We start from the raw sequence: 24,371 nt of genomic DNA on the forward strand, positions 1-24,371 counted from the left end.
AAAGAGCCGCACACACACCATGTGCCAAATGGCCTCCTTCTGTGTTCTATGATTCTATGATCTGGTGTAATAAGTGGCCAAGTTGAATATTTATTTTTTTATTATATTTATTTTAAACAATTGTCACTCACTTATTTCAGTGCTGAAAGTCCACGTGCTTCCTTGTTTTAACTGGAAATATTTTCCTTCCATTACTTGGAAACACATCACACACCACCGACCAGGGGTCACAGTCTAAGGATCTAGAACCAGGGGTCACAGTCTAAGGATAAGGGGTAAGCCTTTTAGGACAGAAATGAGGGGGAATTTCTTCACCCAGAGAGTGGTGAACCTGTGGAATTCTCTACCACAGAAGGCAGTAGAGGCCAATACATTAAATATATATTCAAGAAGGAGTTGGATATATTTCTTAAGGCTAAAGGGATCAAGGGGTATGGGGAGAAAGCAGGGACAGGGTACTGAATTTGGATGATCAGCCATGATCTCATGAAATGGAGGAACAGGCTCGAGGGGCCGAATGGCCTACTCCTGCTCCTATCTTTTATGTTTCTATGTTACCGTTGGGGAATAAAGGGTGAAACCAATAGAAACTCTGTAAGCAAAGTTCACTTTATGTATATATCTCTTCATTTCTGAAATGTAACTAACCTTTTGATTATGGGTCAGCTTCCCTGGTCCTTGTGCCCACCCTGGGGCAGGATTTTGCTGCTGTCAATGAGTGATTGAGTGACACGGCCGGCTCCGCTGTTTGTGGGCGGGGCTCGCGTGTTGTCAATCAGCCCCGGGGGTTTGTGTTCCGTGAGCGAGCTGTCGCCGTGGAGACGGTGGCGCGGGGCTCAGATGCTGCCAATCAAGCTGAAGGATTCTTGCCTTGGGACCAATAGGAGACTGGGGGCGGAGCTCACGCGCGGGGGCGGTTTGGTTTGGCGGGGGGTTGTCTCCTAGCAACGGCTGGTTGGCCGCTCTGAGCGGGGCAGTCAGCTCACTGTCCCGGGCGCGATGGACCCCGTGCCCGCCGCCTTTTATGGGAAGCTCGACCAGAAAAACCCCGTTATAATTTCACTTGAACAAGAGCTCAACGACTTTATGGGATATATAGTGAAAGCGGCTTCCCACGGCTCGTACACCAGAGGGTAAGACTGGAAACCTGCCGGCCCAGAACAGAATTCCCCACCCCGGGGAGCTGATCGGGTCCTGCAGGCTTCACAACCGCTCCGAGGCTGCCGGGCTCCTTTTTATTTAAATTTGTTTATGGGATGTGGGTGTTGCTGGCAAGGCCAGCATTTATTGCCCATTCCTAGTTGCCCTTGAGAAGGTGGTGGTGAGCTGCCTTCTTGAACCGCTGCAGTCCGTGTGGTGAAGGTACTCCCACAGTGCTGTTAGGGAGGGAGTTCCAGGATTTTGACCCAGCGACGATGAAGGTGATATACTTCCAAGTCAGGATGGTGTGTGACTTGTAGGGGAACTTGGAGGTGGTGGTGTCCCCATGCGCCTGCTGCCCTTGTCCTTCGAGGTGGTAGAGGTCGTAGGTTTGGGAGGTGCTGGTGAAGAAGCCTTGGCGAGTTGCTGCAGTGCATCTTGTAGATGGTACACACTGCAGCCACGGTGCGCCGGTGGTGGAGGGAGTGAATGTTGAAGGTGGTGGATGGGGTGCCAGTCAAGTGGGCTGCTTTGTTCTGGATGGTGTCGAGCTTCTTGAGTGTTGTTGGAGCTGCACTCATGCAGGCAAGTGGAGAGTATTCCATCACACTCCTGACTTGTGCCTTGTAGATGTGGAAAGGCTTTGGGGAGTCAGGAGGTGAGACACTCGCCGCAGAATACCCAGCCTCCGACCTGCTCTTGTTACCACAGTATTTATGTGGCTGGTCCAGTTACGTTTCTGGTCAATGGTGACCCCTAGGATGTTGATAGTGGGGGATTCGGCGATGGTAATGTCATTGAATGTCAAGGCGCGGTGGTTAGACTCTCGCTTGTTGGAGATAGTCATTGCCTGGCACTTCTGTGGCGCGAATGATACCTACCACTTATCAGCCCAAGCCTGAACGTCGTCCAGGTCTTGTTGCATGCTGGCATAGACTGCTTCATTATCTGAGGAGTGGTGAATGGCACTGAACACTGTGCAGTCATCAGCGAACATCCCCACTTCTGACCTTATGTTGGAGGGAAGGTCATTGATGAAGCAACTGAAGATGGCTGGGCCTAGGACACTGCCCTGAGGAACTCCTGCAGCGATGTCCTGGGGCTGTGATGATTGACCTTCAACCACCACAACCATCTTCCTTTGTGCTAGGTATGACTCCAGCCAGTGGAGAGTTTTCCCCCCGGTTCCCATTGACTTCAGGTTTACTAGGGCTCCTTGATGCCATACTCGGTCAAATGCTGCCTTGAAGTCAAGAGCAGTCACTCTCGCCTCACCTCTGGAATTCAGCTCCTTTGTCCATGTTTGGACCAAGGCTGTAATGAGGTCGGGAGCCGAGTGGTCTTGGCGGAACCCAAACTGGGCATCAATGAGCAGATTATCGGTGAGTAAGTGCCACTTGATAGCACTGTCGATGAAACCTTCCATCACTTTGCTGATGATTGAGAGTAGATTGATGGGGCGGTAATTGGCCGGGTTGGATTTGTCCTGCTTTTTGTGGACCTAACATACCTGGGCAGATTTCCAAATTGTCGGATAGATGCCAGTGATGTAGCTGTACTGGAACAGCTTGGCTAGAGGTGCGGCTAGTTCTGAGAACATAAGAAATAGGAGCAGGAATAGGCCACTTGGCCCCTCGAGCCTGCTCCACCATTCAATAAGATCATGGTTGATCTCTGGCTCAAAGCCACTTCCCTGCCCGCTCCCCATAACCCTTCACTCCCTTATCTTGCAAGAATTTGTCTATCTCCAATTTAAATGTATTTAATGACCCAGCCTCCACAGCTCTCTGAGACAGAGAATTCCACAAATTTACGACCCTCTGAGAGAAGAAGTTCCTCCTCATCTCCGTTCTAAAAGGGCGACCCTTTATTCTGAGACTGTGCCCCCAAGTTTTAGATTTCCACATGAGGGTTAACATCCTTTCTGCATCTACCCTGTCGTGCCCCTCAGTATCTTAATATGTTTTGATAAGATCACCTCTCATTCTTCTAAATTCCAATGAGTATAGGCCCAACCTACTCAACCTTTCCTCATAAGTCAAACCCCTCACCTCTGGAATTAACTTAGTGAATCTTCTCTGAACTGCCTCCAATGCAAGTATATCCTTCCTTAAATAAGGAGACCAAAACTACGCAGTACTCAAGGTGTGGTCTCACCAATACCTTGTACAGCTGTAGCAGGACTTCCCTGCTTTTATACTCCAACCCCCTTGACATAAAGGCCAACATTCCATTTGCCTTTTTGATTACTTGCTGTACCTGCATGCTAACTTTTTGTGTTTCACACACAAGGACCCCCAGGTCCCTCTGAACTGTAGCATTTTGTAATCTCTCTCCATTTAAATAGTAGTTTGCTTTTTTATTTTTCCTGCCAAAGTGGATAACCTCACACTTTCCCACATTATACTCCATCTGCCAAATGTTTGCCCACTCACCTAGCCTGTCTATATCCCATTGCAGATTCTTTGAGTCCTCTGCACAACTTGCTTTCCCACCCATTATTAATTCCCCAGTCTCATCCTCTAAGGGACCAACGTTTACTTTAGCTACCCTCTTCCTTTTTATATACCTGTAGAAGCAGTATTGCTACTGTTCAGGAGCCTGTAGACTACACCCACCAGAGACTTTTTCCCTTTATTATTTTTTATCTCCACCCAAACCGATTCTACATCTTGATCTCCTGAGGCAATATCACTTCTCACCACTGCACTGATCCCATCCTTTACCAACAATGCCACTCCACCTCCCTTTCCTTTGTCTATCCTTCCAAATTGTCAAATACCCTGGAATATTCAGTTCCCAGCCCTGATCACCTTGCAACCACGTCTCTGTAATAGCGATCAGATCATACCCAGTTGTATCTATTTGTGCCGTCAACTCATCTATCTTGTTACGAATGCTGCGTGCATTCAGATATAGAGCTTTTAACTTTGTCTTTTTACCATTCCTCCTTGTTTTGGCCCCATTTTCTGTTGCACTCTTATTTTTAAACATTCTGTCCCTTCCTGTCACACTCTGGTTATTATTTCCCCATCTCTATCCTGCTCTATTGCTTTTTAATTTTTCATTGACTTTTTAAATTCCCACTCACCTGGATCCTCCCCCCTACTATTTAGTTTAAAGCCCTCTCTACAGCCCTAGTTATTTGATTCGCCAGGACTCTAGCCCCAGCATGGTTCAAGTGAAGCCCATCCAAACGGAACAGCTCCCTCTTATCCCAGTACTGGTGCCAGTGCTCCACAAATCGAAACCCATTTCTCCCACACCAATCTTTGAGCCACTCGTTCACTTCTCTGATCTTATTTACCCTATGCAAATTCGCTCGTGGCTCAGGTAGTAATCCAGAGATTATTATCTTTGTGGTTCTGCTTTTAAATTTAGCCCCTAGCTGCTCATACTCCCTCAGCAGAACCTCTTTCTTTGTCCTACCTATGTCATTGGTGCCTACGTGGACCATGACAACTGGATCCTCCCCCTGCCACTCCAAGTTTCTCTCCAGCCCAGAGGAGATGTCCTTAACCCTGGCACCAGGCAGGCAACACAGCCTTCGGGACTCACGCTCTCGGCTGCAGAGAACAGTGTCTATCCCCCTAACTATACTGTCCCCAGTCACTACAACATTTCTTTTTACTCCCCCCACTTGAATGGCTCCCTGTACCATGGTGCTGTGGTCAGATTGCTCATCCTCCCTGCAGTCCCTGCCCTCGTCCACACAGAGAGCAAGAATCTTGCACCTCTTGGACAAGGCCAAGGGCTGAGCCTCCTGGATCCCAATACCTGCCTCGCTTTTAGTCACACCCTCCTGTCCCTGACCATGGGCCAAATTGGAAGTAATTACTCTAGTGGGTGTGACTGCCTCCTGGAACACAGTGTCCAGGTAACGCTCCCCCTCCCTAATGTTTTGCAGTGTCTGAAGCTCGGACTCCAGCTCATCAACACTGCGCCGACGTTCCCCGAGCAGCCAATATTTGCTGCAGATGTGGTCGCTCTGGACCTCAATGGTGTCCACCAGCTCCCACATGCAACAACAACAACACATTGCCTGGTCTCCCATCTCAATTAATTAATTTCGTTTCAAAATTTGGAACACATAGCTTTTAATCTACACCAAGACACTTAAATTTAGATGCCCAAGTTTGGGAAAAAAACGAGAAATATAGAAATACTCACCAACCAATCACTTACCTGCTTTCTGGTGGCGTCACACCTCGATTACTTTTTACTTCTTTACACTCACCGGACCATTGTATCCCCCGCTCACCTGGGCTCCCGCTGCTTTTGTAGCTCCGAACTCTCGCTCACCTGGGCTCCCGCTGTTTCAGTAGCTCCGAATTCTCGCTCCCCTGGGCTCCCGCTGTTTCAGTAGCTCCGAACTCTCGCTCACCTGGGCTCCCGCTGCTTTTGTAGCTCCGAACTCTCGCTCACCTGGGCTCCCGCTGCTTTTGTTGCTCCGAACTCTCGCTCACCTGGGCTCCCGCTGTTTCAGTAGCTCCGAACTCTCGCTCACTTGGGCTCCCGCTGCTTTTGTAGCTCCGAACTCTTGCTCACCTGGGCTCCCGCTGCTTTTGTAGCTCCGAACTCTCGCTCACCTGGGCGCCCGCTGCTTTTGTAGCTCCGAACTCTCGCTCACCTGGGCTCCCGCTGCTCCGAACTCTCGCTCTCCTGGGCTCCCGCTGCTTTTGTAGCTCCGAGCTTGACGGGACTTCGTCTCCACAATGACTGTGCTGCGGTCACTGCTACCAATACTGTCGTGGACAGATGCATCTGCGACAGTTAGATTGGTGAGGATGAGGTCAAGTAGGTTTTTCCCTTGTGTTGGTTCTCTTGCCACCTGTCGCAGGCCCAGACTGGCAGCTATGTCCTTCAGGACTCGGCCAGCTCGGTCAGTAGTGGTGCTACCGAGCCACTTTTGGTGATGGACATTGAAGTACCCCACCCAGAGTACATTCTGTGCCCGTGCTACTTTCAGTGCTTCTTCCAAGTGGTGTTCAACATGGAGGAGCACTGATTCATCAGCTGAGGAAGGGCGGTAGGTGGTAATCAGCAGGAGGTTTCCTTGCCCATTCTTGACCTGAAGCCATGAGACTTCATGGGGTCCAGAGTCAATGGTGAGGACTCCCAGGGCCACGCCTTCCTGACTGTATACCACTGTGCCGCCACCTCTGGTGGGTCTGTCCTGCCGGTGGGACAGGACGTACCCAGGGATGGTGACAGAGGTGTTTGGGACATTGGCTGAAAGGTATGATTCTGTGAGTATGACTATGTCAGGCTGTTGCTTGACTAGTCTGTGGGACAATTTTGGCACAAGTCCCCAGATGTTGGTGAAGAGGACTTTGCCGGGTCGACTGGGCTGGGTGTGCCGTTGCCATGTCCGTTTTTACGACAATCCGATAGTTTCATGGTTACCATTACGATACTAGTAATTATTCCAGATTTATTTAATTAACTGAATTTAAATTCCCCAGCTGCCGTGGTGAGATTTGAACTCGCGTCTCTGAATCATTAGTTCAGTGACATTACCACTACGCTACCGTTCCCCACTTCTTGCATTTCATTAATTGTTCTGCTTCCAGTTCAATTTTATCCCCAAGGAAGGCTGTAAAGTTCCTAATCGGAAGATGAGGTGCTGTTTCTCGAGTTTACGCTGAGCTTCCATAGAACAATGGAAGAGCCCGAGTACGGTGAGGTCTGAGTGGGAATGGGGCGGTGAATTAAAATGACAGGCGACCGGAAGCTCAGGGTCATCCTTACGGACTGAACGGAGGTGCTCCGCAAAGTGGTCACCCAATCTGCGTTTGAAGCTCAGCGTAAGCTCGAGGAACAGCACCTCATCTTCCGAGTAGGCACTTTACAGCCTTCCGGACTCAATATCGAGTTCAACAACTTCTGATCATAACCTCGGCCCCCATTACATTTTTACTTATTTTTTATCCACGCCTTTGTTTTGGCCCTTTTTCCCCCCCCTTTTTTTTTCTCTCCCACATGGCAGCTGTCTCTCATTCTGCCAGCGCATTTCGCACCTAATCTAGAGCCGTCTTTTGTCTCCACTAGTCCTATCACCATCTCGTCTCGTTTTGAATACCTCTTAATGTCTCTTCACTTCTCTTTTGTCCTCTCCCAGCCCGGCCTTTTAATCTATTTCATTTCCGGTGCTTTTCCAGTCTTCACAAAGGGTTTGACCCGAAACGTTGACTTTTTTTCCCTCCACGGATATTGCCTGGCCTGCTGAGTTTTTCCAGCATTTTCTGTCGTTATTTCAGAGAGTTAAATGTGTGGCTCAAAGAGTGGTGTGGGAAAAAGGGGTTTCAGTTCATGGGGCACTGGTACCAGTACCAGGGAAAGAGGGAGCTGTTCCGTCGGGACAGGCTCCACTTAAACTGGGCTGGGACCAGCGTCCTGGTGAATCGAATAACTAGGGCTTTAAAATAAAAAAGGGGGGGGGAAGGGTCAGGTGAGGGGAAATTTAGAAATCTAAAGAGAAAGGTCAAGGCAATAGAGCAGTGTAGCGATTTGGGTAAAAATAAACAGTGTGACAGGAAGGGACAGCGAGTTTAACGGTAGCAGTGCAGCAGAGAATAAGGTCAAAGCAGGGAATAATGGTAATTTTTTAAGTTAAAGGCTCTGACGTAATAAAACTCACTACACACTTGGTTTGAGTATAAAGCAAGGCTTTAATCAACTTGTTTCAGAACATGGAGGTCTAGTTATCTTTCACTAGTTCCTGTTTACAAAATCTCCTGGGAAGCTGGGCCCACGCCCGAGTATTTATACTCCTTGGACGGCGCCACCAGCTGGCCGTCCAGTGTTATTTCATGAGTCTTTCTTCATGGATCATAAGATTCATAACAGGCTCTTTATCTGAATGCACGAAGCATTCGTAACAAAATAGACGAACTAGTGGCACAAAAAGAGATAAATGGGTTTGATCTAATAGCCATTACAGAGACATGGTTGCAAGGTGGCCAAAGTTGGGAACTAAATGTTCCAGGGTACTTGACGTTTCAAAAAGACAGGCAGAATGGAAAAGGAGGGGTTGCAGCCCTGGTAATAAAGGCTGACATAAGGACAATAGAGAGAAAGGATCTCGGCTCGGAAGCTCAGGAAGTAGAATCAGTATGGGCGGAGATAAGGAATAACAAGGGGCAGAAAACACTGGTAGGAGTAGTATACAGGCCTAACAGTAGTTATACTGTTGGACAGAATATTAATGAAGAAGTAGTAGGAGCTTGCAACAAAGGTAATGCAGTAATCTTCATATAGACTGGACAAATCAAATTGGCAAAGTTAGTCTGGAGGACGAGTTCATGGAATGCATTCCGGACAGTTTCCCAGAACAATATCTTATGGAACCAACCAGGGAACAGGCTATTTTAGATCTTGTATTGTCTAATGAGACAGGGTTAATTAGCAATCTCATAGTAAAGGATCCTCTGGGGTAGAGTGATCATAATATGATAGAATTTCACGTTAATTATGAGAGTGACTTGCCGAAGTCCGAAATTTCATAATTCTCAACAAAAATACATTCCATTGAGAAACAAACTATGGGAAAAGTGATCCAACCTTGGCTAACTAAAGAAGTTAAGCATAGCATTAGCTTGAAAGAAGAATCTCATAATGTTGCAAAGAATAATAGTAAGTCTGAGGATTGGGAGAGTTTCAGAAACCAGCAAAGGTTGACCAAAAAATTGGTAAAAAGGGAAAAAATAGAATATGAGAGAAAACTAGCAAGAAATATAAAAGCAGATTGTAAGAGTTTCTACAAGTATGTAAAAAGGAAGAGAGTAGCAAAAGTAAACGTTGGTCCCTTAGAGGCTGAGACAGGAGAAATTATTATGGGGAATAAGCAAATGGCAGAAACGTTAAATATTTTGTATCTGTCTTCACAGTAGAAGACTCAAAAAGCATACCAAAAATGGTAGGAAACCAAGGGTCTAATGAGGGAGAGGAACTTAACGTAGTTAATATAAGTAGAGAAAAAGTACTAGAGAAACTAATGGGACTAAAAGCCGACAAATCCCCTGGACCTGACGGCCTACATCCGAAGGTTCTAAAAGAGGTGGCTGAAGAGATAGTGGATGCATTGGTTTTGATCTTCCAAAATTCCCTAGATTCTAGAATGGTCCCAGCGAATTGGAAGGTCGCAAATGTAACACCGCTATTCAAGAAAGGAGGGAGAGAAAAAGTGGGGAACTACAGGCCAGTTAGCCTGACATCAGTCGTCGGGGAAATGCTGGAATCCATTGTTAAGGAAGTGGTATCAAGTCACTCAGAAAATCATAACATGATTAGGCAGAGTCAACATGGATTTATGAAAGGGAAATCGTTTTTGACAAATTTATTCGTTTTTTGAGGATGTAACTAGCAGGGTAGATAAAGTGGAACCAGTGGATGTAGTATATTTGGATTTCCAAAAGGCATTCGATAAGGTGCCACATAAAAGGTTATAACACAAGATTCAGGCTCATGGGGTTGGGGGTAATAAAATAGCATGGATAGAGGATTGGTTAACGGACAGAAAACAGAGAGTAGGAATAAACAGATCTTTTTCAGGTTGGCAGGCTGTAACTAGTGGAGTGCTGCAAGGATCAGTGTTGGGGCCTCAGCTATTTACAATCTATATTAATGAGCTAGATGAAGGGACGAGTGTAATGTATCCAAGTTTGCTGATGATACAAAGCTAGGAGGCACAGTAAGCTGTGAGGAGAACACAAAGGGCTGGATTTTAATTCGGGGCGGGCTGGGGTCGTGTAATCCGCATTTCGTGTTATCCACCCGAATCTAAATCGATGCGGGAGATTGATGCGATTTTAACTTAATTGGCCAATTGAGTTCCAACGTGTGGGAACCCATGGCAAATGAGTTTTTCCAGTCTGAAAGCCGCCTCCGATGACGTCATCATTGCTGCTGCATTTAGGGCCTGCAACAAGCCTTGCTTCTTCTGCAGACTGCCAACCTTCTGGCCTTTCATGCTACAGCGACTTGGAGAGACCTAGGGCTGCTCCCAGCTTTGATGACGTTGTCTTGCAGGCTTTAGTTGAGGGAGCAAGAGCTCATAAAGAGGTGCTCTTCCCTTCTTCAAGGAGGAAGAAGCCTCCCCAGCAGACCAAGGCTGTGTGGATTCAGGTGGCAGAGGAGGTCAACTCATTATCATTAACCCGCAGAACCTGGATTCAATGCAGGAAGAGGTTTCATGACCTTCTGCACACTGGAAAAGTGAGTATGAATTTCCCATCACCCTCAATCTGACCCCCATTGCCTTTCCTCACCAGCACTCAGCTTTAGCAATCTCTTCCTCCACATCCCACTTGACACTGACATCCATGCACCCTTACCCATTCCCTCTCTCTCTATGGTCACATTCACCTAATTATTCGACTATGCAGCCCTCACACTCCCTATCACTGTGATGCTATGAAAACAACTGACAACACACACTCCATCTTTGTCTCCTTCTAAGTATCTATGCTATGGATTCTCTGCACTCACTCCTTCATTCTCACTCAACCTCCACTTGTCTCCCTCATTGCAGGAAAAGAGAGCTCACAATAAGCGAGAACAGGAGGAGGGCCACCCTCAGTAGCCCACCTCACCCCCTGGGAGGAGGCGGTCCTGGAGATCGTAGGAGTGGAGGAAGATGCGCAAGTGGGGGACGGACAGAGGGGTGCATCACAGCAAGCTGGTGACAGAATAGTTTTCCATCTCATTGACATTGCATGAGTCGCTGATAATAATTCTGAAGCTCTAACAGATGGACTAATGATCATCTGCAATATGCAATGTGCATGTAACCTTGGCATCACACCTCTGACTCTTTCCTTTACTCCCCCACAGGATCATTGTAAGCACCCGTCCCCACTAGCCAGGAGGAACAGCATGAGCCTCAAGACTCCTCAGAGGAAGCTGCAACCTCTGAGGGCGCAGCGTCAGCAGAATTCAGCGCACCCAGCAGCAGCGCAGACACTCGCACCTCGGTGGGACCTTCGGGACATAGAGTAGTGTTGTTACCTGCTTTATCACAGCTCACAAGTGAGCATCAGCAGATTGTGGAGACAGGGAAAGCAGTGGAGAGTCCTAGTCGGAGGGCGCAGGACTCTGCCAGCTTGGCTCAGCTGCATGTAGACCCTCTGCCTCTGGGTCCATCCATAAGATCAGCGGTGCTGGAACTCCAGGAACAGATGCAGGAGTCTCTGGCAGGTTTTGTCCCCAGGGTCGCTGTGAGTGTGGAGCGAATGGAGGAGTCCATAGTGAACATGAGCAGGGCCTTTGTGGAGTTACTGGTGCATGAACGCATCACCATGGAAAGGATGGCAACCTCCATGGAGGTGATAAGTCGCCAGAGTGCAGAAAACATGGTGAGTGTTCAGAATAGAATAACATCTCTGGAGGAGCGATGGTCATCTATTGAACAGAGAAACCAGACCTTCATGGAAGTCCTTCTGAGTAGGACTGCCAGTGCAGATACGGGTCCCCATGGCCCCCCTGATGTGCAGCAAGGCGCTCTCAAGCCACTTGCAAGCACTGAGGAGGACCTGACCCATGAGAGGGAAGTTGGTGGCAGACATCAAGGAAGTGGGGGCTCCTCTCCAAGCGCTCACACTTCCATGCCACTGCAGAGCCCTCGGTCAGAGCCCCACCAGAGTTCACACTCATCTGAGATCGGCGTCTCAACCCCTGCACAGCCGCAGGAGCAGCAGACTGGTTGCAACCCCAGAGGATGCCCGCCAAAGGTGTCGCAACAGGAGCAGCAGGAAAGTGAGCAAGGGGCCTCCACATCTGCTGAAGCCACAGGGGAGGCACCACGTAGGAGCACGCGTAAGAGAAAGATACTGCACAAATAATCACAAGGGTAGTCACTTGGGTGAAATTTGATGTTTTATGTGAAAAAGCCATCAGATGAATAATGTAAATAAAAAATCTGCTGGCTACTGCTGTAGTTGTGGCGTGTGTCATTTTGCGAATGGGACTTTCACATTGAGGGCTTAGGATTACTTGCAATCGTCAGTATGGTGGTCAAATTGCTAGAAATCCGCTGGTCCTTGGCTATTGTCGATGCTCAGGTAAGAAGCTGCGAGGCAAAAGTGCTTGATTGGCTAGGCTAAGCAAATCTGGCCAAGATGAGTGCGTTCCTTGCATACCGGGCAGCAATGTTCTCGCGTACTGCTGCCGCTGGTTGATGGGCCTCTGCAAGATGTTCGTTTTCGCTCTCCTCCTCCTCCTCATCTGAGGAGGATATGTGAGGAGCCACTTGGTCCTCAGGAATCTGCAAGCCACGACGCTGTGCCTTGTTGTGAAGTGCACAGCAAACCACGACGATTCTGGAGAGCCTGGCTGCTGAGTACTGCAGGGCTCCACCTGATCTATCCAGGCATCTGAAGTGCATCTTCAGCAAACCGATGGTTTGCTCGATTATGACTCTGGTGGACATGTGGCTGGAGTTGTAGCTCTCCTCAGCTTCGTTGGATGGGCTCTTCAACAGCGTCATTAGCCACGTCTTCAGGGGCTAGCCCTTGTCTCCAAGTAGCCATCTGTTAAGTTGGTCTGGCGGACTGAATAGCGGAGGCACACTAGACTGGCGCTGTATGAAGGAGTCATGGCAACTGCCAGGGTACTTGGCATAAACATGTAAAATTTCCTTCTTGTAGTCACACACCAGCTGAACGTTAAGGGAGTGGAAGCCCTTGCGGTTGACAAAAATACCTGGATTGCGATGGGGTGTCTTAAGGGCCACGTGTGCAGTCAACGACGCCCTGCACCCTTGGAAAGCCTGCCAGATTAGCTAATCCAACCGCACGCGCCGTGACACTTGCTTGATTCTTGGTGAAATGGATGTGATTGTGCGCGATGGCAAAGAGGGCATCGGTTACCTGCGTGATGCAAGTGTGGGCGGCCGCCTAGGAAATGCCACTGATGTCTGCTGCTGATCCCTGGAATGAGCCTGAGGCAAAAAAGTTGAGTGCGGTCGTGACTTTGACGGCCACTGGTAAGGGTTGTCCACCTGGTCCTCTGGCCTGCAGGTCTTGTTGCAGCATTGCGCAGATGTCACCCACTACCTCTCGCGAAAGTCGGAGCCGCCTTTGGCACTGCTGCTCCGACATGTTGAGGGAGCTGACCCTGTGTCTGAAGACCTTGTTTGGGGGGTATCTCCTGCGCCGACGGGCTTCCATGCGCTGGCCTCTTCTGGCCTGTGCAGCTTCAGGTGGGTGAGCAGCAGCTTGGCGCTCCTGTTGGTGCTGCTGCTGTTGATGCTGTTCCTGGTTCTGCTGGTGCCGCGGCTGGTCTTCGTCCTCATCTAATGTCCAGAAGGGAAGGAAATAAATGGCTCCCATGCTTCTGGTATATGCCTCAGTTGAGGAAGCGCTGAGTGAACGTGGTGAGAGGGGTTTCCCAGGAGGTCACACTGGAGATGGGTGTCAGGCTCCAAACTTCCACAGCTGTGGTTATGCCTTCTAAAAGTTCCCCCAGACCTGAGACTACAAAGTCCTGCCACCTGCAAATGATGGCTGATCAAATCTCCTATTTAATGGTTGAGCTGCAGCTGATAGTCAGCAATCCAATTGTGCTCCCGCCAGGTTTCACCGTCGTGTTCCAGAACAGGCATGTTTCACGTGGGAAAAGGGTTAAAATCGCAAAGGCCTTTCAAAATGGCATTATAGAGGCAATTTAGTGCTTGTTAAGGGCCTTAACGGCCTATCCCGCCTCTTGGAGGCGGGACGGAGATGGGACCATTAGACACGAATTAATGAAAATTGCTTGGAGGCGGGGTTGGGCCCGCATGCCAGTTTTTGCAATTTTAACCCCCCACTCGCCTCCAATCCCACCTCCACGGCCCAATGAAAATCCTGCCCAAAGAGTCTGCAAAGGGATAAAGATAGACTCAGTGAGTGGGCAGTAAGGTGGCAGATGGAGTATAATGTAGGGAAATGTGCGGTTATTCACTTTGGTAGGAAGAATAGAAAAACAAAATATTTTTTAAATGGTGAGAAACTTTCAAGTGTTGGTGTTCAGGGAGATTTGGGTGTTCTCGTGCAAGAAACACAGAAAGCTAGCATGCAGGTACAGCAAGCAATAAGGAAGGCAAATGGCATGTTGGCCTTTATTGCAAGAGGGTTGGAGTATAAGAGTAAGGAAGTCTTGCTACAATTGTACAGGGCCTTGGTGAGACCACACCTGGAGTACTGTGCACAGTTCTGGTCTCCTTTATCTAAGGAAGGATATACTTGCCTTGGAGGCGGTGCAATGAAGGTTCACTAGATTGATTCCTGGGGTGAGAGGGCTGTCCTATGATAAGAGATTGTGTAGAATGGGCCTATATTTTCTGGAGTTCAGAAGAATGAGAGGTGATCTCATTGAAACATACAAAATTCTGAAGGGGGTTGACAGGGTAGATGCTGAGAGGTTGTTTCCCCTGGCTGGAGTGTCTAGAACTAGGGGCATAGTCTCAGGATAAGGGGTCGGCCATTTAAGACTGAAATAAGGAATTTCTTTACTCAGAGGATTGTGAATCTTTGGAATTCTCTGCCCCAGAGTGCTGTGAATGCTGAGTCTTTGAGTATATTCAGAGATAGATAGATTTTTGGACTCTAGGGGAATCGAGGGATATGGGGATCGGGCGGGATAGTGGAGTTGAGGTCGATGATCAGCCATGATCTTATTGAATGGCGGAGCAGGCTCGAGGGGCTGTATGGCCTACTCCTGCTCTTATTTCTTATGTTCTTATTTCCTTATGTGGCTTTGTGTCAAATTTTGTTTGATAATGCTCCTGTGAAGCGTCTTGGGATGTTTTACTATGTTAAAGGCGCTATATAAATGCAAGTTGTTGTTGACTGCTGGAAGCCGCTGAAGAAATGGTAGAGAAGGTTTTTTTATTTCCCCCTCTGTGATACCAGCAGGAGCAGGTTGAGCGTGGAGGATCAGCTTGGACACTGAGGAGCAGGAGGAATATGGAGGAGCAGGAGTGTTCCTCCCAGCTCCACAGCACTACTGTGGGCCTCTGCCAGCTCGTACTCGTTCCTCCTGCACCTCGCTCCTCCTTGTATTGGAGCTTGTGATTTAAAATCAGGGCGTGCAACACCCCGTGCGCAGTGAGAATCCTCCGTCATGGCCCCCTAGTTCCCCATTTGCCCACAAGTGGTAAGCAATGTTGCTCCTAATTTTTTTGGGTACGTGGTCCCTTTAACGGACAGCGCGGCCCATTCAAAATTCCCAAAATGTCCCATTAAAAAGCCGGTGATTGGCCTGCGCGGGATCTCCAGACAGCTGCGTGGCCGCGTGGCCGTGCAGCTCAACAGGAACATTGATGGTAACATTCTTTCACTATTTACCCACAATAAAGCCTCCAGGTTTCACTCACTCCATTACTGGCTGCTCCTCTCATGGCACTGCTCCCACTCATCATGTTGCTGCTGCTGTTCACAGCTCTGTAGGAAATGCTGGGCACCATGCCCACACCATTCTCCAGTCCCTGGCTTCCCTCTCTCCTTCCGTCCGAGCCCTATTCTCTCGACCCCCCCCATTTCTTTGTCTCGCTCCCACCCCTGAGAACCCATTTTCAACCCCCAGTCCCCTGTCACCCTCTCCCTGACCCCGTCACCCTCTCCCCTGACGCCCAGTCCCCCGTCGCCCTCTCCCCCAGTCCACTGTCACCCTCTCCCCTGACCCCCAGTTCCCCGTCACCCTCTCCCCCGACCCCTTCTCCCCCGACCCCCACTCCCCCGTCACCCTCTCCTGACCCCCAGTCCCCTGTTACCCTCTCCCGACCCCCAGTCCCCTGTCGCCCTCTCCACTGACCCCCCAGTACCCTGACCCCCAGTCCCCCGTCACCCTCTCCCCTGACCCCCAGTCCCCCGTCACCCTCTCCCCTGACCCCCAGTCCCCCGCCACCCTCTCCCCCGTCCCCCGTCACCCTCTCCCCCGACCCCCAGTCCCCCGCCACCCTCTTCCCCCGTCACCCTCTTCCCCCGTCACCCTCTCCCCCGACCCCCAGTCCCCTCTCACCCTCTCCCCAGTCTCCCGTCACCCTCTCCCCCGACCCCCGGTCCCCCCCCTCTCCCCGAGCCCCGGTCCCCCCCCTCTCCCCGAGCCCCGCCTCCCCCCCCTCCCCGAGCCCCGCCTCCCCCCGAGCCCCGCCTCCCCCCCGAGCCCCGCCTCCCCCCCCCCTCCCCGCCTCCCCCCCTCTCCCCGAGCCCCGCCTCCCCCCCTCTCCCCGGTCCCCCCCCCTCTCCCCGAGCCCCGCCTCCCCCCCTCTCCCCGCCTCCCCCCCTCTCCCCGAGCACCGCCTCGCTCCGCTCCCCCCCTCTCCCCGCTCCCCCCCTCTCCCCGAGCCCCGCTCCCCTTTCACCCTCTCCCCCGAACCCCTCCCGATATCCAGCTGCTGCTAAACAAGTCTGCCTTTTCTATCCTGTTATGTTCGAAATAATCTTCATAACTTTTCTTTTATTCAAGACACTGTCTCACTGATCTCCCACCCTCAATGCACCCAAATGCTGATCTCCACAATTACATTTTCATGCCCTGGTTAATCCCACTCTCGAATCCCACTTCACCTGAAGATGCTTGGTCTTGACTTCCTGTGTGCAACTCCACAAGAGATCAACTAGTATTTTAATTGTGTGCTTTCATGGAACAGTTTTAATAGCAGTACCATGAATATCTGCATATCTATTTGTTTGTCCCTGAATTGAGTATTGAAAGTTAAGATGTCTCTTCCCCGCTCATGAAGACAGCCTACTTATGAGCATTGTTCTGTTTCAATTTATTAGAGCCAATGACTTATTTCGCATCTGGAACAAGTATGAGATACTGTTACCATCTCATTATTACCATGAAAAACTGATTATGGTCGGAGGCTTTCTCACAGAGCTGAAGGTAAGTCTGTCTGAATTAACTTATTAATAAAATCAACACCTAAAAAAGTATTTTTATTCTTTGGAATAAAATGTTATTCCTGAAAATATCTACACTACTGTGTACAATGAATATCTATCAGATGAATATGGCCGGAATTTTCTTCAGGGAAGCTTGGGGGGGTGCGGGGGTGGATCTGAGGCGGGCGGGAAACCCGGGGATCGGGGGTCAGCAATCGGCGGGAGGGGTGTCGGGGATCGGCAATCGGGAGGGGGATTGCAATCGGGAGGGGCTCGGCAATCGGGAAGGGGAGAGAGGATTGGCGGGTCAGGGGGGGGTTGCAGGATCGGCCGGGGATCGGCAGGCGATGGGGAGGTGATTGGGGAAGTCGGGGATCGGCAGGTGATGGGGAGGTGATTGGGGAAGTCGGGGATTGGCAGGCGATGGTGACGCGGTCGGGGATCGCGGGGAGGTGGGGTGGGTGTGGTGGCGGATTGGCAGGGGAGCCGAAGGATCAGGTCGGGCCACCAGAGGATCGTGGCCGGCCTCATCATCATTGTTGGAGGAGGAGGAGGCAGCCTGGGGCTGGTGGGGGAGGCCTGGGGGTAGGGGAAATGTGACTGGAGGCCTCGTGGGGGAGTCTCCGATCATGGGGGGTGGGTTAGGTAGGCACCCTGGATCCAGGAGGTAGGTATAAAGCCACTTACCTCCTGCATGCAGCAGTCCCCACCTCTGTTTAACTGATGGGTTTCATGAATTTTGTGAAACCCGTCCACAGGCTGTTAAATTCAAAACGGAGCAGAAAATAGAGGCTTCCAGCCTCATCATTACAATATTTAAGTTGAGGTAATGCTCCCTGGCAGTGGATTGGTCGCCCGACCCCGTTCTGGCTCTGGCAAAACCGGATGTGGGTGATTTGGAGGTGGGATCAGGTTGGGAATTCCATTTTTAACAATTTAACTTCCCCCACGCTCCAAACGCACCCTTTTTTTATGGGAAAATTCCGGCCTATGCGTCAGCTTGGCTCCACTCTGACCACTGTGTCAGAAGGTTTTGCGTACAAATCTTGTTATTTCAGTGCAGTAGTGTGGTCTTGCAGATGAGACATTAAACTGAGGCCTCATCTGCCTGTTCAGGTGGGATGTAAAAGATCCCAAGGCACTATTCGAAGAAGGAGCAGAGAGCATACGCCATGTGAATATGAATGCTGAGATCACATGACCAATGACAGTGCCTCTTCTGTTCATTAATAAATAGACATTCTTATTATGAACACAGCTAGCTTTTGCTGGACACTTTTATTGAGCACATGTGGACTAGGTACAGTATCTGTAGAGGCATCCATCTTGACTACTGCCTTGTGGGTCGCCTAGTGCCTCATGGGTAATGTAGTCTTAATATACATACAGCTGGGTAGTGTAGTCTTATATACATACAGCTCTACGGCTCCACCTAGTGTCCACTATAGAATGACATGTTATTGATCATTACATCCCCCTTTCTTTGAGGTTTAACAAAATCAATATCAATCAACTTTCAAGAAAACAATAAAGATAATATCAGTAACACTTTTGTTAGTGCTCTATAAACAAACATTTTCAAAACAGTCAACACATTTTCAAAGCTTTACATTGTACTCAAAGATTAAGTCTATCAGGCTTTTTTACTTCACGTGTGGATCTTCTCAACACGGGTAAGTCTGATGTGTCTTCATGAGATTGTTCTGGCGGTGAATGACAAGATGCAGTTGCGGCATTGTCATCAATCTGGTCTTGAATAGTCTCTTGTGTTTTTAGGAGGGAACGGCGGTTCCTCCTGAGAATCTGTCCTTCCTCAGTTCTAACAGTGTATGACCTTGGTCCTACTTCCTCAAGAACTGTAGCTTTCCTGTTCCATGCATCTGGATCCTCAATCCTGACAACATCATCCCTTGTCAATGGTTTTAGAGTTTTGGATGACTTGTCATAGTATGATTTCTGTTTCAGCTTTAACAGTTGAAGTCTCTGTCTCAGTTCCTCACTTTGCTGTTCTTTTGCACAGCAGGGTAGCGTGGTGCGCAACTTGCGACCCATTAGTAGTTCAGCAGGTGAAGAACCACAGTCTAAAGGTGAGGCTCGGTAGCTCAGCAGGGCGAGATAAGGATCAGACTTGCTTTCTTCAGTAGCTGCTTGAGAACTTGAACACCTTTCTCTGCCTTACCATTTGACTGAGCATACAAAGGACTGGATGTGATGTGCTGAAAGTCATAGTGTGCTGCAAACTGTTGCCACTCCTTACAGTTGAAGCACGGACCATTGTTGCTAACGGCAATCCTGGGAATTCCATGTCTGGCGAAGATGGATTTCACATGCATTATGACACTGCTTGCTGTGGTGCTTGAGAGCAGCGCCATCTCAGGATAGTTAGAATAGTAGTCAATCACTATTAGATAGTCTTTACCATTTAAATGAAAAAGGTCCATACCAACCTTTTGCCATGCCGCTGTTGGTATGTCAGCTACTATCATTGGTTCCTTTGCTTGTTTGTTTTGGTGTTTCTGACATGTCTCACATTTGCCTATCATGTTCTCAATGTCCTTATTTATGCCAGGCCAATAAACAGTGTCTCTTGCCCTCCTTTAGCATTTTTCAATTCCGAGGTGTCCCTCATGAATCCTTTTGAGCATGTCTTGACGTAGAGCCTGTGGAATGACTATTCTGTTCTGTTTTAGTAATAGTCCACTTGCGACACTCAATTCTGACCTTGTGAAAATATTTTGGACAGGAACCTTTTGGCCAACCATGATGAATGTTCTCTATTACTGTTTGTAATGCTGTATCTTTTACTGTTTCTTCTGCTATTTGCTTTGATTTTGTGTCTGACACGGGCAGCGCAGCAGTGACCATACTCACATGAACATCCACGTCTTCTTCAGTAGAGCTCACATGACTCATTGTGGGTGCTCGGGATAGTGCATCTGCTAACACTATGTATTTGCCTGGTGTGTAGATCAGTTCAAAGTCATATCTTTGCAGCTTCATCATGAGTCGTTGAATCCTTGTGAGGCATCGAGCTTTGTAAAGTATCTGGCACCTGACATTTCACTGGTGATTTCTTCTCGCTTGGGAATCTGGTAGTGTTCACGTTTTATGTTTGCATTTAAGTCCTTTGGATCCATGCATATTCTTAGATGATTGTTCTTTTTCTTTACACATACCATGGAGTTAACCCAGTCTGTTGGCTCTTTGACTTTCCTGATGACTCCTAGTGTGGTCATTCTGTCCAGTTCATTCTTGAGCCGGTCATGCAGGGGTGCTGGAACTCTTCGTGGAGCATGTACCACTGGCTGAGCATCCTCCTTTAGCTGGATCTTGTAAGTGAATGGTAGAACTCCAAATCCTTTGAACACATCCTGGAAATTATTCACTACAGAATCCACCGAGTCATCTGGTCTGCTTATGGCACAGTTTATACGGTAGACTCTCTTGACCAGTTCTAAGTCCTCACAAGCTTTGTCACCCAGTAGTGAATCAAGCCTTTCAGCCACAACAGAAAACATGAGATGATGCACTTTATCTTTGACTGTCACTTTAAGTCTGCATACACCTAAGCTATCTATTTTCTGTCCATTATAGTCCTTCAGTAGTACTGACTTTTTCTGTATTTTGGGCTTTTCTTTCATATTGGTAATGTCACTCATACTGATTAAGTTTGCTTTTGCCCCAGTGTCTAGTTTCAAGGTAACTAATGCTCCATTTACCTGCAGTGGGATCATCCATTTGTCCTCTTTTACTGCATTAACTTTATGTTCAGCATTGTCCATTTCTGAGGGCTGCACATTTTCTGTATCCTTTTTGATATTGTCACATGACACCATTTCTACAAAAAATTTCTCACTTAAATCAGTGTCCTCAATTACATTAACTCGTTGCCCTTTCTTAGTTTTTACTTTTGAAAAGCATTGTTTGGCAAAGTGATTCTTTCCATTACACTTTGTGCACATTTTTCCAAACGCTGGGCATTGTCTTAACTGGTGTTTGTAACCACAGCGTTTACAATTAAAAATTTCATCCTCCGATTGCTTTTCATTTCTGTTCTGCCCACGTTTCTTCCCCTTGTAGGACACAGCACCGACAGCGGCATTATCACTCATTACAATCGCATCATTATTGATTTCACTGAAAGTCTTCGTGTGCTTTCGAGCTAGCTCGCTGGCTTGGCATATTTTCACCGCATTTTCCAAATTTAGTTTGGTTTCTCTCAACAGACGTTCCCTGACTTTTTTTTATCATGAATACCAAACACAATCTGGTCACGAATCATGGATGCTTTGAGCTCAGAGAAATTACATGTCTGTGCTTTCAGTTTCAGATCAGTTGTAAAGCTATCAAAAGTCTCATTTTGCTGCTGTGTCCTTGAACAGAACATGAATCTTTCATAGGTCTCATTCTTTTTGGGAGAGCAATGTGTATCAAATTTTTTTAGCACATCTAATTTTTCTCTGTTCTCCTCTGGATTAAATACAAATGTATTAAATACCTCTATCGCCTGTGGGCCTGCAACCGTAAGCAGCAACGCTATCTTCCTTGCATCTGGCTTCGTACTGAATCCGATGGCTGCAATGTAGAGTTCGAATTGTTGTTTAAGAGCCTGCCAATTGTAGTCGATGTTTCTTGTGAGTTTCAAACGCTCTGGTGGCTTCAAATTCTCCATGTCGCTTTTCACAATTTTCAGCAGATCTTCACCATCCTGGTACCATCTTATGTTCATTAATAAATAGACATTCTTATTATGAACACAGCTAGCTTTTGCTAGACACTTTTATTGAGCACATGTGGACTAGGTACAGTATCTGTAGAGGCATCCATCTTGACTACTGCCTTGTGGGTTGCCTAGTGCCTCATGGGTAATGTAGATTTAATATACATACAGCTGGGTAGTGTAGTCTTATATACATACAGCTATATACAGCTCTATGGCTCCACCTAGTGTCCACTATAGAATGACATGTTATTGATCATTACAGTGCCTATTACTCATTTTTATTTACTAATCAGTATGCAATTAAGCACATCTGGATTCCCAATTAGCCACCTGTGGATAGTGGCTAATGTATCAGATGACACTGTTCTAATGGAATTAAAGTATTTTAGAGATTCTTTGAGTTCTTTATGACTTTGAAAAAAGCTGCATAATGGATTTTTCAGGTTGTGTTTCATATGTTACCAACTGTAGTTGTACCACCTCTCACTCTCCTGTCTCCCATCCCATCACTTTTCCTCTACTACGTCCCCTTCCTGCTACCATCTTACTCCCATCACTACACCTACTCACTCGCATTGCTCCCTCTTTCTCTTCCCTTTGAACATCCCTCTCCTCCCCCTCACTCTGCTGTCACTCACCTCACCCTGAACTCCCTATCCACTCCCACGCACAGGTGCTGAGAGGCTGGAGCCCTCAGCTTCACGCTCAACCTGTTTCCCTTTTATCACCGACTTTTCTCATTTCCTCAAGGCTTTCTTTGCTTCCAAAATTCAACATGAAAAAAATCAATTAAGAATGCCTCTGTCTCTCTCCCTCATACGTATTAACTATTAGAAACTTAAAACACCATTTTAATTAAAAGTAATTTTAACTGTTCTACTTACCCTCTCGTCCCACATTTTCCCATTTTTTAACTTTTGATTTTACTCTTTTCTGCCAAATCTGATCTGTCTCATTTTTTCAAATTATTTTTTATCTTTTAGAAGTGTAATTTAATATTTTATTTTTCTTATTTCTTCTTGCTCCTGGTTCCCACTTTTGGAGGTGAGTGCAAGTTCAGAAAAACTGGTTGTCATTGGCAGAAAGGCAATAACACACAGTTAATGTCTGATGCATTTGTTTACACTTCAAAACCCACAAGGACAGCTGATGACGACCATAAATTTGTTTTATAACTATGTAGTCACCATGTACCTGCTGCTTGTGAAATGCTGCAACTAGTCAAAAGGTTCCTATTGTGCACAGCTCCTTGGGGCAGATAGAAGGAAGACTTGCATTTATATAGTGTCATTCACAACCCCCAGGATGTCCCAAAGTGCTTTACAGCCAGTTAAGTACTTTTGAAGTGCAGTCACTATTGTAATGAAGAAAACAGTGAAATAGGAAGCCTTATTGGAATGATTTCCACTATGAATAAACTTATGGTTACTGTCCATATAAATTCTGCAGTATTTGAATGATTATTCTCAGTGCAGGGAGAACTGTAGATTTTCCTGTTCTTGGTTAGTATTTTCCAAAAAGAATGCCAGCTGCCCTCGGTCTTGCTTTCAAGATCTCTGTGGGATGCTTGCTGTTCCTGCTACCTCAGATAAGTCAGCTTGACATTTACAAAATTTACAAAGATTATGAATGTTTATTTTTACTTTTGCTTCCCTAGTCATGTACAGTTCAGGGTAGAAAGGTGAGGTCCATGATCTGCTTCTAAGCCTATGGGATTGTTCTGTTAATAGTCTCTTATTTTCTTGTAGTTAGGAGGTGCACAAGAGCAGTCTGACATGTCTGACCTTTTAAATTTTCCTCCTTCCTCTGGTGGCTTACGTAGCACTACTTTGCACCTCACTATCATAGCGTAGGCAAAACCTGAAACAGTGCATATTAAAGAATGGGAGCACAACCCAAACCAGCTGGTGCAATGTGCTGGAGGATGAATACAATGTGCAGATCATTATCAGTATTTTTCCAATTGGTCACAAATCCCATGGTAATAGTCAGAAATGGTAGTCATAGCTCATCAAATTAGAAATTTTACTGCAACATGGTTCTTCCCACACCAAGTAAAATAAATGTTTCTTATAAGAATTTTGACGTATGTGTTTTTGTTGTGTGGTATTCTAATGCATGTTGGCTTCACTCTCAGCTGTATAAGTTGGCCTCGTGGCAGTGTTATGGACGATACCTGCAACAGTTTGGTTCTTTCAGGATTGATGACATCACAGATGTAAATAAGTTTAAGACTATCTTATTAAATGGATTTGAAGTGGAGAAATCTAGTTTAACGGTATGTACAAAATCTGTTTGATCTTTTTATGATGAGAAAAGCAGAACTGTATTCTTTATACAGTATATTTATGTAATTACTAACTGTCTGTGACTTGCCTTTTGATAATTTATTTTATTGTCCTTATCTTTCCTGCAGTTTTTTCTTTTTAGTATTCGATCCATTTGAGGTGATTTTTAGATCCTCAAGCACTCACTTCATTGTTCTTCCAGCTGAAGCTGGGACGAGTGGGACAGTGAAGTGCACTTGACTGATGCCATGCTTTTTTACCAAAATGTTCCTGTACCAGTTTGAAAATTTCCTGTGTAACGTCACAAACAAAATACAACCAAAAAAAGTATAGAAGCATTGCAATTATGTTACT

At 47.3% G+C, this 24,371-nt stretch overlaps 1 protein-coding gene across 4 annotated transcripts in view; it reads left to right on the forward strand.

The window, feature by feature from the left end:
* The first annotated feature begins 901 nt into the window (after positions 1–901).
* Positions 902–24,371, forward strand: part of cfap54 (cilia and flagella associated 54) — an 859,633-nt gene continuing 836,163 nt past the window's right edge. Inside the window, exons 1-3 of one of the 4 annotated variants that reach the window (XM_086009903.1) lie at positions 902–1,133; positions 16,902–17,007; positions 23,867–24,007. In XM_086009903.1, the coding sequence (XP_085866029.1) occupies positions 1,000–1,133; positions 16,902–17,007; positions 23,867–24,007 (381 nt within the window). In that variant the 5' untranslated portion in view covers positions 902–999. Of the gene's footprint in view, positions 1,134–16,901; positions 17,008–22,739; positions 22,774–23,866; positions 24,008–24,371 lie in introns of those variants that run through there. The other 3 variants (XM_086009902.1, XM_086009901.1, XM_086009904.1) reach the window with 3 other exon arrangements.

The sequence above is a fragment of the Somniosus microcephalus genome, chromosome 17 (genome assembly GCF_052327205.1).
Source record: "Somniosus microcephalus isolate GS21.2 chromosome 17, FLI_Smic_1.0, whole genome shotgun sequence".
Lineage (NCBI taxonomy): Eukaryota > Metazoa > Chordata > Chondrichthyes > Squaliformes > Somniosidae > Somniosus > Somniosus microcephalus.